Below are 19,137 nucleotides of genomic sequence, written 5' to 3' on the forward strand. Positions count from 1 at the left end.
GGTCAGGGTCACCTGCTGCTAGATGATCGCTGCTAGCTGCCCAGGAACCACTCTCGCGTCCAGCCATGGCAACGTGCATGTTTTCTCAGCTGGAATCCGGTGGCCAAGCCCTCGCCCAGCATGCTGCCGTCGCCACCGGCCGGAAACCGCGCCCGCCTCCGACCAAGTCGCCATGGCCGCCTCCGCCAGAGCATCATGTCAGCTCCCTCTCCTCTCCTCTCCGAGCAAGAGTCAAAGTCTAAGTCACAAACGTCACGCGCTAGCCGACGCGCGGCTAGGCGACCATCGTCTTGTACTTATAGAGGAGGCAAAGTATGGTTGGTGGGAATAGTAGAGCAGCAGGGTAAATTTCCACTCTCCAAAACTGCAGCTACCTCTTGGGAATGCGTGGGTGATATGAAAAGCAACACGGATAGCGAGGGAAGCCGAACAGACAGAGAAACATAACGAGGAGACATGCCCTTGACCGTGGTTTCTTTTGCCTATTAATAAATGCAGGGCTCAGAGTCTAAACTGTACTGCTTCTCATGACGTACTGTTTCGAAAAGACTCCATATCTCAAGGAAACTAGTACTAGCACCAAAATAATCCAAGAATCTCTCCCACGTTTGTTTCAAATGTAACAGCTTCAAACCTCCAAGGATGCACACTCCAGACAATTGTGTAGTGGATCGCCTCAAGTCATGGGCGGAGCTACAACAGTACATGGGTGTATAGATGTACACCCATTACTTTTGGAAAAATATCGTCTAGTTATATGTAGCTGTTGTACCTTCACTAGCTTGAAATTCCTTTGGTTCGTTTCAGTCTAGTCACTCCTGACTGCATCCTCTTTAACTCCCGTCTTGTTCTTTTCATTCGAGAGGCTCATTTAGCTAGGAACCCATACGCGAGCCAATTCTCACATCAGAACAACAGCCAATCTTGTCTAAACAAAAAAAAAAGGAAAAGAACGGTAGCTTATCAAGAATTAGGTTGCGTTCTCCTTCCAGAATCCAGAGTTTGAGGCTTTGACCGCGGCGCGAGCTTAGGAGAGCAAATTCAATCCCAAATTTTGAAACCTGGCTCCGCCCATGCCTCAAGTCTCTCACTCCACCCACCGGCCACCGGCCTGCAGCTCATGTGGGACATGAGCAACATCGTCGATGACCAACTAGGAGCCACTCTTGCTGGCAAAGGTTTCTGCTCGCACAATGAAATCAACTCGCCAAAAACTATCTTAGCTTCTTCACCCGTCCAGCCAAGCTGGTGCTATTAACCAATGACAAAACCAACACATGTCCAAACTTTTTTTAAAGGGAAAGCCACCCTATCAAGTTTTATTGATTATGAAATAAAATTACATCGTACACTAACAAATTCAAAATAAAACAAGGAGGACCATCTAGCCAATTACAAGAACTGAACCTACGTACAAGCTATACTACTACTCCAGTGAAATCAATCAATTATTAGCTAGCTGCAAACACACAATCTAGTACTCCTTTGCTAGCCATGTGGCAGCATGACCCTAGTGTTACAAAATTTTGACAACAAGATTCTTGTATTTCTGGACATTTTGATAACACGGCAAAAGATAATGGATCATAAAAGAGGAATAAAGTGCAAACAACACAACTCTCCATCAAAGCATGACAAATTCTTCAGCTAGTACAATTTATAGAATGATGGTGACAAAAATCTTTCAATCAGCCTTGAAGGAACCGCAATCTTAACATTAAAGATCAATATTTGAGTTTACACACTCGTACTAGTACATTACAAGCAACTTCAACAATATATCACACATGGTTCACATGTGGCCAGCAGCGGCGCCGCACCACGGAGTCGAGACGCCTTTCGTAGCTGGTAACAGCCATCTAGTCCTACACAATATCCTGGAAAAAACATGATAGGTCAACAGACCAGTTTCAGCAGATGCGCCGCACCACAGGAGCCGAGACGCCTTTCCGCATGCAACAACCATCTAGTCCTCCACAATATCCTGGAAAAAAACAAGACGATCAACGAGACCAGTTTTAGCAAAAATAAATTCGGAGGATGGTTTTAACAAAGTCCACACAAGGACGTCTACAGGCCACCACACAATCAAAAAGAACATGTATTTAGTCAAGGCATGTGCCGGATCCAATAATTCTTAATTCAACCATGAACCAACTAACATAGCCATCATAGATAGCTCCTGGTGCGTTTATGAAAGGTTCAAAGCTAGGATGGAGCTTCATCTTAGGCAACATTAATTGTTTTGTATCATCCACACAGGAGCTAAAACATGACACTTTGAAGATCTACTCCAGATCAGCTACAACAAGCTAATGGAATACACCAGAATGTTTCAGAACATCAATTAGACATTCACTCTAAAGAAAATAGTCCCGTAGAAAAGCCATAATAACAGAACACATATTTTGCTACTTATTCCCGACAAAAAAATGGAAAAATTCTAGGACATCAATTTTTCACATTCTGCATCATGACATGTTTGTGCAACTACAAGAATTTACATATATGGATGCTTTCAATCCTGGGCATGCGTATGTCATACCTGCGCATTGTCTTGGTCGGTGCAAACCTTGGGAAACCCTGGCTCCAAGGCTGGAGCTCCCCTGCCAGTCTAGCAGAGGCTCCTGGAGTGCTGGCTGGCAGAGGGAGCAGCAGGTCAGAGTTGCAGCTCCTGGTCAACACCGGCAGAAACTCAGGGTGTACCACCGCCTCTGCAAGAGCTGGAACAAAAGTGCCGTAGACAGCGAGGGACACGGTGGACCGACCAGTTCCACGTGAAGCCAAGCCTGCAGCAACCTCCCATGCCCGCACATACACACCAGCAAACTTAAGAAAAATTGCAAAGCTCAACACAAACAAGGTCTGCTGATGTATAAGACAGGAGATCCATATAAACACCACGCGTGTGAAGGAGCCTAAACAATTCCACTTTCCCTTGAACATATCAAATTACGGGAGATCCATATAAACACCACACAGGCAAATTTTCATGAGATGTGATGTGCTGAGATGTGCTGTGGAATATAGTTATACAGGAAGTTCTTTTGCTAGTTACATCCAAAAAAGTAAACATAATTAACTGGCTTCAAAAGTCATCACAGTGCAGTGCCAAACAGAGCATTTCAGGTGAAAGTGTGACTGAGATCCACTACGATACAAGTAGAGACACCACACACGAGTCTACAAGTAGCTCTGCGCACATATCAAGTGTTGAACCGTAATAACAACAGAAAAATGCTAATATGGTGGTACCTTTAGCTTGCCTTTCTCCAGGTATCCCTAGCCTCATCGCGGATATGTAATTTCATATCAGTTCCACAGCCAAGAAGTTCATTCCAAGTATCCTCCGAGATAGCAAATGGTCCATCAGCTTTGGACTCCCACACATATCTATTAGAGAAAAATACAACGTCATAACAGCATCAAAAAAATTGCAAAGCGAAAGTTGAGGGAAGAACAAAAACACAAGGCATCAGTACTGTGATAAAGACAAGTACAATGGTGCCTTACTGTTTGTCATCATTGTGCTTGCTGACAACTTCAGCATAGTAAGCCACCAAGTATACTGAGTAGATGCCAACACCTAACTGTCCCATGAGATTCAGGTCACCTCCAGTTTGCATCTTTTCCACGAAAGCTGCAAAAAGTGCAAACAATTAACGTTAGCAAATTTCAAGGGTACTCTATATGCATTGGAGATTTCAAATAATCTTAAAGGTTAGCAGTAAGTAGAAAAGAGCAGCACCTGAAGTTCTAGATTTCGCAATGATTCCAAGGTTCTTAATCAGATCTTCCTTGGTCATACTAACACCGCTATCCTGAATGGAGAGAATATTTTTCTTCTTATCCAACTTAATCTGCATTTGCATACATAAAATTCCTTAATACCTATCATCTCTAAAAGCAAAGAAGTGACAATCAGAAAAGAGTCTCGGCTTTGCTATCCGCTGTACCTGGATTTCATGCTGGGCAGTGTCACCTTCGCCCAAGACATCCTTATCAGTAAGGGCAAGGAACCTAACCTTATCCAAAGTCTACAACATAGGATAAACTGCCCATTAATTAGTTTCCAGCAACCCCAGTGAAACCTTTCTTAGTTTAATTTTGTAAAGCAGTGCCACATACAGGTTCATGAATCACTGAATTAGAAATAAAGGATTAGTTTGCAGCGACTTTCTTAGGTGTCTAGCGAGTGCCAAATACAGGTTCATGAATCCTTGAATTAGAAATACAGACAAAAAACAAGTCTACAGGATTACAACTAACTCCGTGCACATAGCAAATTTTTTGTTGCACAAAGAATTCAGTGAAAGTACCTTTAGCTTGCCTTCTTCCCAGTACCCCTTAGGCCTCATCCTGGAGATGTAGTTTCATCTCAGATCCACAGCCAAGGGATTCATTCCATGCATTCTCCGAGATAGCGAATGATCCATCAGCTTTGGACTCCGACACAAATCAATGAGAGATACAAGCATTCTCCGAGATAGGCAAGCTACCTTCTGGTTGGGATGGATGTCATAGTCCAACTAAGCTCAGGGTTGGATCCAATGACCTCGTCGGACTGCGAGATGCATCCAGCTGCAGGCGCCATCATCTAGCCATCCTGCCGACATACATACACAAGAATAACACAATGATGTCAGTTCTAAATGAGAGTTTGCAAGAATAAAATCGGAGAGGAGACTTGACCCACATGACACACCACAGCAACCGTGTATCTACCACAGGCTAGCAAGTTTGTTTTCTCAAAACAGCACCCATGTGTAAAGTAAACATCACCGTTTTCTACTACCTGAAGAGGAGAAAGGAGATAGAAACTCACCAAAAAACATGGGAGGCGGAGAAGAAGGCCACCGCTGCCCCAGTTGAGTCACTGTGAACTCACAGCCATCGCACGGCGGCAGGAGTTGAAGAGGAAGTAGATGAGGTAGGTGAAGCCGAATGACGACCAGGATTAAAACCACGCATTTTGCTCAGGCCGGAGGCTGCGACCAGCACCACCGTAGCCAAAACGTGTAATTGCACTCCTTCCTGCACAAGTAGATTACACAGTTGAAGAACTGATATGATTTTAACTGAACTCTGATTAAAAAAGCAAGGTATATTGGGGCTGCAGCTAGAGAAGAAAAGACTAAACAACTAGATCCTATGTTCATTTACACCCACACATTAGTTTGATCGCAACCAGTTATCCTCAAATAAAAACATGATGGTCAAAAAGATCAGTTTTAGCAACAGTTATCCACTCCACGCGGCAGCACCAGGACGTTTACATGCCTCCACGCAATCAAAATAGGATGTCTTTAAGCATGGCAAGTGCCAGATCACAGAACACAAAGCATTCAAGCTGACCACAATCTATTCCAGTTAAAAAATTAGACAAAATTAGGAAACCGGTTTCTTTCTTGACAGTTAGCCATAATTTCAGGTATGATGAGTGCATAACTTGTACCATACAAATAATATCCAAAAAGCCAAATCTCAGGTATTGTCACTACCTATTCTTGGAATAAATTTTAGCACTTATGCATACTAGACATAGGCAGATTACTCATTTTCTAGTTCAAGTCGTGTATATAGACAATGCAAGGCCGTTGTAGGTGCAACCAAAGCATAGAACATAGCATTCTAGATGTTTGTTTAGTATCCCCAGTTACCTCAGTAGACCATACCTTGCGATTTTACAAAAGAAAATAAGAATGCCAGGCAAGGCAAGTATCAATATTTGTTCTAATTCCAGACCACACCAATTCTAACGCTAGATTTGGCTAGGTTGCTAGTAATGAGTCAAAGCCAACTTTGAATGTGACCTGCTTCCTGACATTCAATTGATCCAAATTATGAGAAGTGATGGCCTGCTGACTTGGACACATACCCTATATACTCGGTGCCCAAAATACAAAAAGGAGATAGGATGAATTTGGTTCTCGTAACCTCAATCTCATGAAGTGCCACCTGATGTAAACAAGTACAAATAAGCAGAAACACTGGTAAATCCCAAGTTTGATGACATCCTCAATCACCTCATCTTGCTCCATATTCTCCGACAACAAGGGTGAACACGGACAGGATAGAGCCAGCCACTCCATCGTGCCAAATAGTACTACGAGAACTGATTTGGTCATACCTGTCATACACAAGCAAGTTTCTTACACCAAAGAGATAAACAAATAAATGATTGCAGGGATAAACAAACTAGCTAGTTCATGATAAACAAATAATACAAGACAAGAAAAATCATGGCCTCTTATGTTAATTTTTTTTACTATTTTCGGCTAATTAACAAATGCAAGTTTAATTAGCAATGGTGTTGGAAATTTAGCCATGACCTTTGAGTTCCAATCCTCCGAATAAATAACCTACAATCCAATGACCATCTGAAGGTACTGGATGTTCACTACAGGTTATAGCTTTGGTACAAGGCAGTGTCATAATAAAACAACAATGAAAATGGATATGCAAAACCAGTTTGACAAGTGAACTGATACTTTTTTGTTTAATGTGGATACTTTTTGTTTGACTAGCATTACTCCCGACATCAAAAGCTTAATTGCACCGTGAGTTGTTGCAACAAATCAGTTAACACGCATAGTAGTAAAAGCGGCACCAAGAACATTTTTTTATAGCCAGGCAGCGCCCTAAAAAACACATAGCAAGCGAGGGATGAGAAGTCACACCAGCTGCACGGCGGGGGTAGACGCTGCCTTGCTCCCGGCAAGGACGTCGGAGGAGACTGCGAAGATGGAACGCAGGCACCGCGCAAGCCCGCAGAGGAGGACACGGAAAGGACACGGCCACTGTCGCCAAGACCTTGGCAGCGGTGAAGGATACCGCCACCATCTCCTCATTACTGTAATTACAAGATCACACAACAGTTTTTACTAAAGCAACATTAAAACATGATGACATGGGCTGATAAAATCCTACATGGCACAATTAGTTCTTTGAAAAGTTATTTTTGGATACCATGAGCTAAGAGTTTTCTTTGTGACTTGTCCTGTTAAAGCATGAAAAACCAAGTGCATTTCATTGCGTTAGAGTACACTCACAACTAAAACTCTGTCAAATAACCATGGAATAAGAATTCAGACTTTATTACAATGCGTAGAAGTGGGAGATTGCATCAGGCAGGCTAATTGCTCAAAAGTAAAGAAGTGAATGCACATGTTCCACTTAAACACTACAGGCTAAATACAAAGTAGAAATCAACTGAATCTGAATTTGAGTTATTAATGCTCTGATAGAACCATTATCCCAACAGCCCAGCTATAAGGTTCCTTGAGTTATGAAAGGCTAAAATGATGTTCCTAGATTGCTAACTGTGTGCATAATTTGTTCTTGGAACCCCCAGCAACCAAAGAAAGCAGAGAATATCCAATGTTTGTCGCATAACAAGCCAGCCAGAATAGAATTGCAGGAAATGTGCATGTACGATGGTCACCTGCGTGCCTGGATGGTGTTGCGGACGCGGGGTAGGCGTCACTGAAGAGGTGGTTGGTGTCACTTCATACACTGCTATGAGTGGACGCCGTCGAAGATCAGCAGCCGTAACCGCTCTTAGTGCCTCCCCACCCACGACAGCCGACGGATCTCACGGCCACCAGCGACCGGAACATGGCAGCAGTGAAGGACACGGCCACCAGGAGCCTGCACCCGCTGGTGGGTTCTCTCCTCGGTGGCTCCCTTCTGTCTGGATTTCTCGACAAGTGAGGAACATTGCGGTGTAGACAACTTTGGTGTATCTTTGCAAAGGAACAAGCTTGCAAAGTTGGTCATACAAATATTTCACCGGGACTTGAGATAATTGATGAGATTTCAAAAGCGAGGAGGCTTTGATGATGTAGCTGAAACAAACCTCCACAGGGAAATACATCGGACGCTTTGACCTCCTCGCAAGGATACACGCTTTGACCTCCCCGCATGGATACATGGGAAATTATCATAATACGGGAGTTCTATGCCTTTGTGCCTCAAGCAGTAATCGGATATTGTTATTTCAACAATATTACTGTCTCCGTTGTTATAATTCCTCCGTCTCCATGAAACCTAATTAAACATAACAATCACAGAGCACTCAGTAAATAGCAATAAACTCTAGATAAAAATAAATTGTAGAACAAGCAAGAAACAGTAGAGCGCCTTTTCCAAATTATTAATATAAGCACATTGGTGAAAATGAACACGACACTTCACTACTTGTTATATTAATATAAGGTTAAGAGGAACTTTCAGGTCTGTTCGTTGCATTTTCTTTCACTCAAACCAACACCTGAAAAATATAAATTAGGCATCCAAGTAACCCATTGCAAAACAGAGTCATATATTGGACTGTTCGGTCAATAAGACGGTCCTTTTTATGTTCAGAAAAGAAGCAGCAGGTGCATTGTTCCACTTGTATCAGATGCAGAGCATTTAAACTTTAAATGGAAACAAATTGGCCAACAGCAAGAGGAGAGAGGCATCCTATTAAATGTTATTGAAAATTGATCCAATGCTACTGCCATCATGTAGAAATGCACTTCGGTCTTTATGCAAATTTAGGAAACTGAATACTCGACAAGTATGCAAAAGTAACTATGCAAATTGCTAATGCATGGTTGGAGCAAATAAAACGCAGCATTGTGTATTAAAGAGGCACAAAGAGGAGGTGTGGTGTTCACTTGGTCACAACAAAGAGCATGTTCCATACTTTTGTCTATCCTAAAAAACAGCGTTCCAAATTTATGCCAGGGAGGTGATTAAAGAAGACAAGACAGTCATTGGTAGGAAGAATCTTTGCAACGAACCGGATATAATCGTCACACTTATACAGAGAAGCAGAGACAAAATAGATTTTGGTAGCAAAAATCTTCACACTGAACCCGAGAAAATCTTGCCAAGAATCCTCCACAACACGAAAAGAAGCGGGAGAAGCTGTTTGCAAAAAATACACTACAAAACAGAGCAATCATGTACACAGATGAATCGGTTTCCATATCTTTTGTTTTGTCAAGAAAAACAGTGGTTCAAAAATTTATGCCCGGGAAGTCAAAGAAGACAAGACAGATTTTGATAGTAAGAATCTCCACACAGAACGAGAGAAAATCTACTAAGAATCTTTCACGGCAAGAAAGGACGAGTAACAAACAAAGTAGAGCCTCGCCATTGTAGAAAACGGAGCAAAACATGTACCTGAATGAAGGGGCTTAAACCTCTACCCCAAGACTACATGAATGAAGGTACAATTATAGGACGATCACATCATAGTAAATTACGAAGGGGCATAGGTGACAACACAAAGGCAATTAGTTGTCTACACGGCTGATACAAATTAGAAAAAACATGCGTAGAATCTGACCATTGTTCAAACATGTACATATAACCAGACTGGCCGCAAGATAATGAATTTTCCTAGAAAGATTTCTTACGGAAATCCTGCTCTCTCCTAGCCTATTCCTTGCATTTGGCAAGAACACACGACAGATCACCATCTGTAGCAACCATGCATTCGAAACCAGTAGGGTCGAAGAGAGTGGGATTACCTCATCACCATAGTTGATGCTGAGCAGCAGGACACGAGGAAGACAGTGCTCTCTCTGGCGACACCATCAGCGCCCCTCATCCGCTGCCAAGGGAGATCACCACCGGTCTACTTAGGCGCGAGAGTCAAGTGGAAGGCTGGCTCCAGGGCTGCATCCGGCGCCGATGTCGAGCCAAAAGCCGCAGCCACTGGTAGCTGCAATAAGTTAGTAAGGAAAAGTTAGTGAAAACGGAAACGATGTAGTACTTTTTAACAAGAATGATAGTTTCATCACCGCCTATGAATGATAATCAGAAAAGTATGGTAAAAAAAAGAACCATGTCTTATACATGATAAGCCAACAAGATTCTAATCGAGTGAAAACAGATTTCCCCACTTGCACACGTGGCATGCATCGTATATACTTAGTGCAGGAGCAAAATCGATCAGAGAGGTAGCTATATGTACGTGCCAGGCATCGGAAATAGCTACTCGGAATGACATAATGGACATATATGTGAGATTCCATGCACATGTACAGAGCTAATTACTCATGCATGCAAAGACTAGCTAGTGCCTTACACCGGCAGTTAGCCCCAATCAAATAAATCGATCCAGACTATCTTGCTGCCAACACGATGAGCATGAGGGCCCCACATACATCCACTTAATTAATTTGGCTAGTCCGTTGCATAAAATTTCGTAAGTGGTTGCTGCTAGCTTATCCTGACATGTTAAGACAATCATGACATCCTGCAACATTTTCTGTCTCACAAGTTGAGAAATAAATGGCAGAAAAAATCCTCAATCATCTTGGCAACACTGAAATAAAAATAGCAAAAAAGAGTTAAGCCATAAGAAGATTTCGAATACTCTTCTGAATTGACTTAAATAACAACAGTCAATTTCTTATTCGTGCACACAAACAGAACATGGGGAAGCAAGTATAGTTACAGGCTTACCGCTAAATGTATCTATGGCATCACTAATAAGCCTAGACAAGAACCATGCAATGATAAAGGAGTTATTGTTGTTAGACAAACATACCTTCGACAGCAGCTGGTGATCGAGATTTAAAGTGTAGCTGCCAACATCCTCCTTAAATTAGTTCAGCTTTCTCACTTTCATGGGTCTCTGAATTCCAACCTGCAAAGCAAAAGAGTTCTATGAGCATCATCAAAGAATCTTGACCATTATGCTCGATAACTCTGAAAAAAATTAGTGCCAAATCCATTGCAACTACACTACTAATCATAAAAAAAATCATGTGCCCTTAAGTGAGGAAAACATGTAATTCAAGAGGTCAAATAAAACTATAAATATATAAACAAGAGCATAGAGCTTCACTAGATAGGCAACAATCACCAACATATCATTCTTTAGTTTGTCCACATCCTCGAGGAAATTAATGAAAGGAGAAATGTTTCTCAAACCAACAAATTCTTACAGGAATTACATTGCTGGCCACTTACTAACAACTTGCTACAAACCCTACCCCTTACATACTTGGTACAAATAGCACACTACTAGTCAAGTACAGTAAAAATTGGAGAGGGACACAAGTACATGTCTACACGCAGAACCAGATGAACATCTTGCTAGGCACGTGCAATAAACTGCATTCTCAGTCAAAACCTTCATAAGCAGCTACGGTGGATGCAGACCAGTAAAATGAACATATATGTATGTTGAAACCCAACATATTGAAGAGGAGTTGATTTGACACCACCGGATGACAAACACTGGATGCAATACATTTTTTACAAAATAATATTTAATCTGTTCTAATGGTGAATCCCATTCGTTTTTGCTTTGCAGCTACACTACTAGGTCACTCTGAATGGTGATCTAAGACTAAAACTCTCCACAAAGATAAAGTTTTTTCAACACTAGCCAACGTCCTACTGAAGATGATGCCGCTAGTTGTTTGAACTATAAAACTCCCATACAAGTAAATGCAATACTAACAAAGAGTTTCTCTTTGTACCCTGAAGCCTGAGCTGATTATATGGCAGGCTTGAGCAAAGATGTGAAGTTTGATTCCAGCAGCTGTGTGATGTTTTCATTAAACCTTTTGCTGCAGTACAAGTTGACATGGAAATATTAATGCTTTTGTCGCTGGTGCTCCTACTGCCTCTGTAGCAAGACTTGCTGCATCTAGACATGTTGCTCCTGCTATCGAACTTTAATCGACTGTATCCGGGAGGTAAATTTGTAGTTATATAAAAGGGCAGCCCGGTGCATGAAGCTCCCGCTTTGCACGGGGTCCGGGGAGGGGTCAGACCACATTGGGTCATTGTACGGAGCCTTTCCTTGCAATTTTTGCAAGAGGCTGTTTCCACGACTTGAACCCATGACCTCTTGGTCACAAGGCAGCAGCTCTTAGCACTGCGCCAAGTCTCCCCTTCTAAATTTGTAGTTATATAAGGGAACAAAACCATGCAGACAAGTGGGGTAAAGATAATTCACGATTATCAAATTACATGGCAAGCAGTTTAGGGAGGCCAGGTGGTAGCTGCTAGAAATAATAAGGTATTGACTATTGACTACTCAGAAACAAGTCTGAACCAAGCTAGTATTAAGCACGTTTTATAGATTGAATACAAAAAACCAGTTGGCTATGAACCATCGCATCAAAATAAAGTACTATAGATAAGCATCCAAATGGGCATTAGTGTTTCATTTACTTTGAGATTCTATTTTAAACAATAACAACAGGAAACATTAAACAGTGCCACCACAACCCAGCAAAATTTTGTTGGGAAAAACAATTCAAATGTAGGCATTGTGTATTATAGAGGCACTTGAGAGGAAGTGTGGTGTTCACTTGATCACAAAATAGAGCATTTTACTTATTTTTATTTATCCTAAAAAACAGAGTTCCAAATTTATGCCTGGAAAGGCGACTAAAGAACGTGCTTTGGTAGTAAAAATCTTCGAACTGAACCAGATAAATCTTCACGCTGATCTAGGGAAGCAGAGACAAGACAGACTTTGGTAGCAAAAAATCTTCACACTGAACCCGAGCAAATCTTGCCAAGAATCTTCCACAACACGAAAATAAGAGGGAGAAGCTGTTTGCAAAACATGTACCCAAGTGAAGCATTTTCCTTCTCTTTGTTTAGTCAAGAAAAACAGAGGCTCAAAGATTATGCCTAGGATGTCGAGTAAAGAAGACAAGAAATATTTTGGTAGTAAGAATCATCATTAAGAACCAAAGAAAATCCTACCAAAGATCCTCCCCAACACGAAAGGAAGAGTAAGAAGCGAAGCTGAGGCTCGCCATTGTAAAATATAGAGCAAAACATGTACCCAAATAAAGGGGCTTAACCCTCTACGCAAGACAACATGAACGAAGGTACAATTATAAGACGATCACATCACAGTGAAATATGAAGGGGCACAGGTGAAAACACAGGCCACTAGTTTTCTGCACAGCTGCCTCAAATTAGAGAAAACATGTGTAGCATCTGAACATTTTGCAAACATGTACATACATCCAGACTGGCCTCAAGACACCAAATTTTCCTAGAAATATTTCTTACGGAAATCCTGCCCTCTCATAGCTTATTCCTTGCGTTTGGCAAGAACACGCAGCAGACACCATCCGCATCAACCATGCATAAGAAACTAGTAGGGCTGAAGAGAGTAGGATTACCTCATCGCCATAGTTGATACCAAGCAGCAGGACGCGGGGACGGGCATGTTCTTTGTGCCAAGAGAGATCACCACCGTCTACTTCGGCGCGACAGACAAGTGGAAGACTAGCTCCAGGGGTGCATCCACCGCCAATGTCGATGCCAAGCCAGAAACCGAGCCATTGAATTTTCTAGAAAAAGCAGAGGACTCGCTGCCCATTGTTAAAATGTTGGGGTTAGACAAGTAACCCATTCAACGAGGAACAAAAAAAATAAGGACACATATCTACTACTATAAGCAAAACAGAGTGCATACAATTATCACTTTAAAAAGGCCATTAGATCTTCTTGGAGATCGCAAGGCTTAAACTGCAGATAAGTTCAAATTTTAAACGGTAGTGCTTCTTTTCTGCTTAATGTTGGAGATGGCTGGTTAAATTATCTGAATTTATCTAAACCTGTTATTCTACATTAGGTCTTTCCCTTGAATTTATCTTAATGTTGGAAATTACGCATTCATTCAACATGAAAAATAGGTATAGGATTTGGAATGACAATCTTGCGCCAGCTCTGACACTTTCTCCATCAACAACCGATGATTAGGATCGCTGACAAACCAATTCCATATATGAAGCAAACAATGGTAGCTGATTGGCACCTTATGAGACAAACAGGGGCACTCTGTCGTAAGGTCAGTCCCACTCCATGTACTGGAAATTCAAACTTCGACGACAAGACGACACTGCTGTATGCTAGCCCTGCGAACCTCACGCTGCCAATGCCCCTCCAGGAATCCAATTTGCTCCCCGTGCTCCTCCTGCACATAAGTTTGCAGGCAAGGATCAACAAACCAGTGGTCGGTTCTGAATCGAATGCTGAAGTTTGCAGTCAGAAAATGTTCAGTACCAGAACCATTTGATTATCTAGAGATGGTGAGGCTGGTGGCTGAGCTGGAAGGCAGAGAGGTAGGGTGTGGCCGAGGAGGCGGACAAGCAAGGCAAGGCCATAGGCGCTGCTCCTAGCGAAGTTCTCCCACAGGTCAGCCAACGCCAAGTAGTCCACCGCGGCTTCCTCTTCTCCGTGTCCGGCCCGTCCAAGCGTTCCTGATAACCAAAAACAAAGATTGAAAATTTCAGAGAGCAGAGCCATTGAATTTTCTAGAAAAAACTGAGGCCTCGCTGCCCATGGTTTAAACGTTGGGGTTACCAAAGTAACCCATTTGACCAGGAAAAAAACCAAGGACACGGATCTAATGCTATAAGCAAAACAGAGTGCATGCAATTTTCACTTAAAAAAGGCCCTCGGTTCTTCAAGGAGATCGCAGGGCTTAAACTCCGATAATAAGATTAAATTTTAAACTGTAGAGCTTCTTTTGTTCTTAATGTTGGAGTTGGCTTGTTAGATTATCTGAATTTTATCTGAACATGATATTCTATATAAGGCCTTGCCCTTGCATAACCAGCATCCACAAACTACTGGGTGACATACACGTGAACCATGATAAATTGATGAAGATACAAAATTACAAATTTTGAAACTATAGTTGTGAGGTACATATAAAAATTCAGTAGAATATTCGGCACATCTAAATGCACCCATCATTTCTGGTGAGCAGCAATTGCACACGTAGATCATTAATATGAGCAGTCTACTATGATGGCATATCGGATAAAGAATTAGCATGTGAGGCAGAGCATTTGACTAATGAGAAATAGTCTCGTCCTACAGAAAAATGCATGATCAGCCCGCTCTCGACTAATCATATCCCACTGTCCAAGCAAGCAATTAGTATGCAGGAGCCGTCCCCAAATCAATTTTTCAAGGAACATAAAAGTTGAGATCAATACGCATGTGAGGCATATCTGAATGCATCCACGGACGGAAAGTAGTGTCAGCGGGAAGATTATCTGTAACCCACAAAGAGTATTTCACTCAGCGTGATTTAGAGAGGAAAGGGATTAATTTGGAAGAATGCTCACGGGAGGCAGTAGCGGGACGGAGAGGTGGATGACGTCGGTCGGGAGCAGCAGGTGAGGTCCAGGGATATTGCCGACGCGCGTGGGGAGAAGGTCGGGGAGGTGGTCGCCGGCTGCAGCCTCCGGGTCAGGCCACCAACCAGCAGGCCTTCCTCCGTCGATCCCCCTGCCGTTCCTGCCGGCGGCGGCGAGAGCGACGGTCTGGCCGCCCTTGTGTTGTCCCGGTTGCCCGGACGGCGGCCACCAGGAACCCAGCGAGCATGGACGGCGGCCACAACCAGGAGCCCCGCGAGCATGGCCGTCGGCCACCACCAGGAGCCCCGCGCGCATCCTCTTGTGTCCAGGAGGTGAGTCGGCGCCGCGACGAGGATCTAGGGGAGCGGTGGAGGGTGGCCGGCGAGGGGTATGCGGCGGAGGGAGTGTGCCGGCGGCGGGATGGATCAGGGAGCGGAGGGTGGGCAGCAGCGTATGGAACAGAGTGGGGAATTGTGGGAGTCTGGGCTTCTCGACGTTCGGTTGGGATTCTCAACGCAATTAGTGTCGACTGCACAATTAGTGTGATGAGAGGGTGCGCCTCGGGAGCTGAGATGAGGCTCTGGCCGTTGGATTTAGCCCAGATGGACGGCTCCAATTGAGTTCAACAGAGGGATCCATGGAAACGCAATTAGCGTGGTCTAATTGGCTCGAGGGATTTGGGGGAGTGGCACCCCGGGCGAGAGATATCGTTAGGACCAAATATTCCCATCGCTCCGTCAACCTCAAAAATTCTTGCATGCCTCCAACTGAAATATAGATTGATAGATAGATAGATCTTTCGTTTGTGTTGCCCTCGTCCTAACATTGTCATTTTTAGATCTGAATTTGAGCTCCTCAACCTGCACTAGCTTATCTAGGATTTCGACGATGGTGAGAAGCTCGCCCACAGATGCCACAACCACATCGACTAGTGGCGGTGCTACCAAAGTGCTCTTTCTTCGAGAACTCATCGTGCACCGTACCTGCACCTCCGCAACATGCAATCACGTTGGCGTACAAGCTTGCGGATGACCTACGGCGGTCTTGAGACCATGGCGCATGCATCGGTGTGATGTCAATTTAGCCCGCCGAGAGGCTATGCAGAGTCAAACAGAAGCTGAGAAGACCCCCATAGCTAGAGAAACTTCTGGCCGAAATGATAGAATCTAGCTAGGTGCATGCTTTGTTCAGAACCTCGTGACACCAAAGGTGGGAATACCACCTGATGAACTCTGGGACGGGGGGTACACATACACCAAGCACAATAGTACCGAGTAGTGTATATAGCACTATCCAAAGTCATTTAGTATGCGAGAGTATGTGGCGTCACTATGCATTGTAGGTGAAGCCGGAAGACAACACATGACCGAGACTATCGTGAGGCATCGAGGTGTCATCACCATGGTGAAAAGCGGGCGCCACCCCAACCAACCAACTTCGCATGGGATCGACTACGTAAACAACACACCTAGTAGTAATGGAAATTTCCAACTCATAATGAGTTTTCTCGGATATGTCTAACCAACGAGAATTTTGTCGAGGCGTGAAGATTATGGGGATGACATGGATTCTAGTAAAGGCCTAGACACCTCGTATGAAGAGATGTTGGGTTTGCGGTGGCGAATGAGCTACATAGGAGTTGAGACCACAACACATGAATCATCGGTGTGATGTTCATGCATGTCACCCACGGATAGCCGGATAGGGTATATATGCGGAGTCGAACGCAAACCTAGATGATGCCAAGAGAATTAACGTCGAGAACCGGAACGAAAAGACAGACGTCTCTAGCTAGGTGCATGCATGCTTCGTTGAGAAAACCAGAGGACATCGAGGCTGGGACGACCTGTAGATGAATCGAGGGGGTATAGGTACACCAACCACAATAGCACCGAGTAGTCCCTCTGGCACGGTCTCCTAAATGCACTCAATAGAAGAGAGCACACGACGCCACTTGTGCATTTCCCGGTGAAGCCGGCCGTCGAAAGACAACGCATGTCGTTGGAGATAGATCTTGTACCGGAAGTGTCGATTGCATGCATGTTCCACTTTGTTTGTGTTACGGTTGGTCGTAATAAGGAGAGAGAGAGAGAGAGAGAGAGAGAAATCTTGTCACCGGTAATTATTGTACCCACCACCGGAGGACTGCAAATAATACTAGGCAGGGTTTATTCTATATATCGGCCGAAATGTCGCTGGTAACCGGTTGTCTCGGTGCCTATTGGTTGTAGGAAAACACCGAATGATGTCTATGGAAGTTGATGTAGTTGTGCTTAAATCCGACGAATTTTGATAAATTGTAGATGAATTGTTAGATTAAATTTGAAAGAAGATATCGGTTGGTATTGGAACGATATTTCCGTCCGTACGTCATATAGTCCGGTAAGGGGGATAATATTATGTAGGTCGAAACAGAATATGCGTCTCGGACGTACGTAGCTCGTATACGGTTAGTTAGGTATAGCTAGGTATTAATCCGTATCGATGAATTGAGGGTGTGTTTTGGCGTGTAGGGAGCTAGCACGTACTAGGAGATGGATGGATGGATGGATGAATTAATCGTTTTTGTTTTGTTTGAGTTGCACGTAGAGTAGTACTGGTACTAGTAACGTTTCAATGCGTGGAGTTTGTGAGGTCAAAGCCCACGAGAATTAATTAGTGGCCGGTGAGCAGAAGAGAGTTGGTTTGCTTGGTTGGCTGGCGCGCGACCGACCGATGCACGCGGAGTAGAGGAGGCGCCCACCGCGAGAGTGTACGGAATCGAAGCGGTGCCCACCGAATGCCACGCTGTCGCCCCGTCCCGAGAATCATCCATCGATCGCCCGCCCCCGCCGGCTTGAATACCCACCTTGCTGTCTCGCATGGGCGCGCGCGGTGAGATGATCGCGCCGGCTCGTCTATGTGTTGCGTGTGTGGCTGTGTACGTGTGCATATCGATCAGCATTAGGTGTCGCTCGCCTCATTCGCCCTTGATCTGCCCACCCCTCGGTCTGCTCTGACCGAACGCCACGAGCCAGAGCAGCACGACGGCGAGCACCACGTTCAGCACGACATATCGGTGCTTGCGCAGGTTCTTGGCCAGCCTCCACCCCGGGTGCGCGTCGTCTCGCCACGCTGCTGTGTGGCCGCCGCTCCAGTAGGCGCCGGCACGTCCCTCTTCTGGCAGCGTGTCCTCGGGGCACTCCTCGCTGTCATCATCGTCGCTGGGACGGGGCACCCTCACGTAGAGCATCCCCTTGTCGAGCTGAACCTTGATCGCCCCGGCGTCGCAGCCGGCCGGGAGGTCGAACCGCTTGAGGAAGTGAGACCACTGCCGGCCGCCGTTCACCGCGCGCTCGCCGCTGATCCTCAGGCTCCCTGACGGCTCCACCTGCACCTTCAGCTGGTTCTTGCTGAATCCTGGCATGCATGCGTGTCATCATAATCCCAGACGTGTTTCCGTGTTTGGAACGAAGCGAATTTAGAAACTATATATGGGAGAAGCAGTAGAATTAACGTGAGCGTCCATGCATACCTGAGACGTCGACGATGAGCGTGTCGAACTCATCACCATGAACCCAATCGCTGTGGGGGTCGATTTCTGCCAGGACACGACGAGAGCGATACGATGCAGCTGCATCCATCGATCTCTTGCTTTTGCCCTTCTTCTAATTATCGTTGCCTTATTACTGCGAGAGGAGTCGTGGTTGGACATCAGCTGGGATACATTCAGATATATAGAGGGAGCCCTGAATATTCAATCATGACGTGAGATGGAAGATATACCATATCTGGGATGGAGATGAAAGAAAGGAAACGATACCTCACCGCGCCGGCCAGCATGATTCATAGTAGGTCCTATAGTCTATACTTCCTGGGCTAGTCGTTTTGCCTTGCTTCTGTGCACATCTTTTTCTTGACCATGAAGCTTTATGATGCATCTCCTTCATTCTTCTTTTATTTATTTTCTTCAAGCTTGGCTTGATGCACGCGCCTCCTTCGACTTATATACTCCCAATGGAATACA

At 44.3% G+C, this 19,137-nt stretch overlaps 1 protein-coding gene across 1 annotated transcript; it reads right to left on the minus strand.

The window, feature by feature from the left end:
* Positions 1-18,090: 18,090 nt before the first annotated feature.
* Positions 18,091-18,782, minus strand: LOC124647053 (18.0 kDa class I heat shock protein-like). Its single transcript, XM_047187048.1, has 2 exons — positions 18,646-18,782; positions 18,091-18,530 (listed from the first exon to the last, which is right to left on the minus strand). The coding sequence occupies exons 1-2, from the start codon at positions 18,752-18,754 to the stop codon at positions 18,091-18,093; spliced, it is 549 nt and encodes a 182-aa protein (XP_047043004.1). The 5' UTR covers positions 18,755-18,782.
* Positions 18,783-19,137: the final 355 nt, after the last annotated feature.

The sequence above is a fragment of the Lolium rigidum genome, chromosome 4 (genome assembly GCF_022539505.1).
Source record: "Lolium rigidum isolate FL_2022 chromosome 4, APGP_CSIRO_Lrig_0.1, whole genome shotgun sequence".
In the NCBI taxonomy this organism is placed as follows: Eukaryota; Viridiplantae; Streptophyta; class Magnoliopsida; order Poales; family Poaceae; genus Lolium; species Lolium rigidum.

Coding starts and splice junctions, on each gene's coding strand:
- LOC124647053 (XM_047187048.1), bottom strand. CDS start 18,754: ATGGATGCAGCTGCATCGTATCGCTCTCGTCGTGTCCTGGCAGAAATC. Junction 18,531..18,645: donor GCTCATCGTCGACGTCTCAG/GTATGCATGGAC, acceptor CATGCATGCCAG/GATTCAGCAAGAACCAGCTG.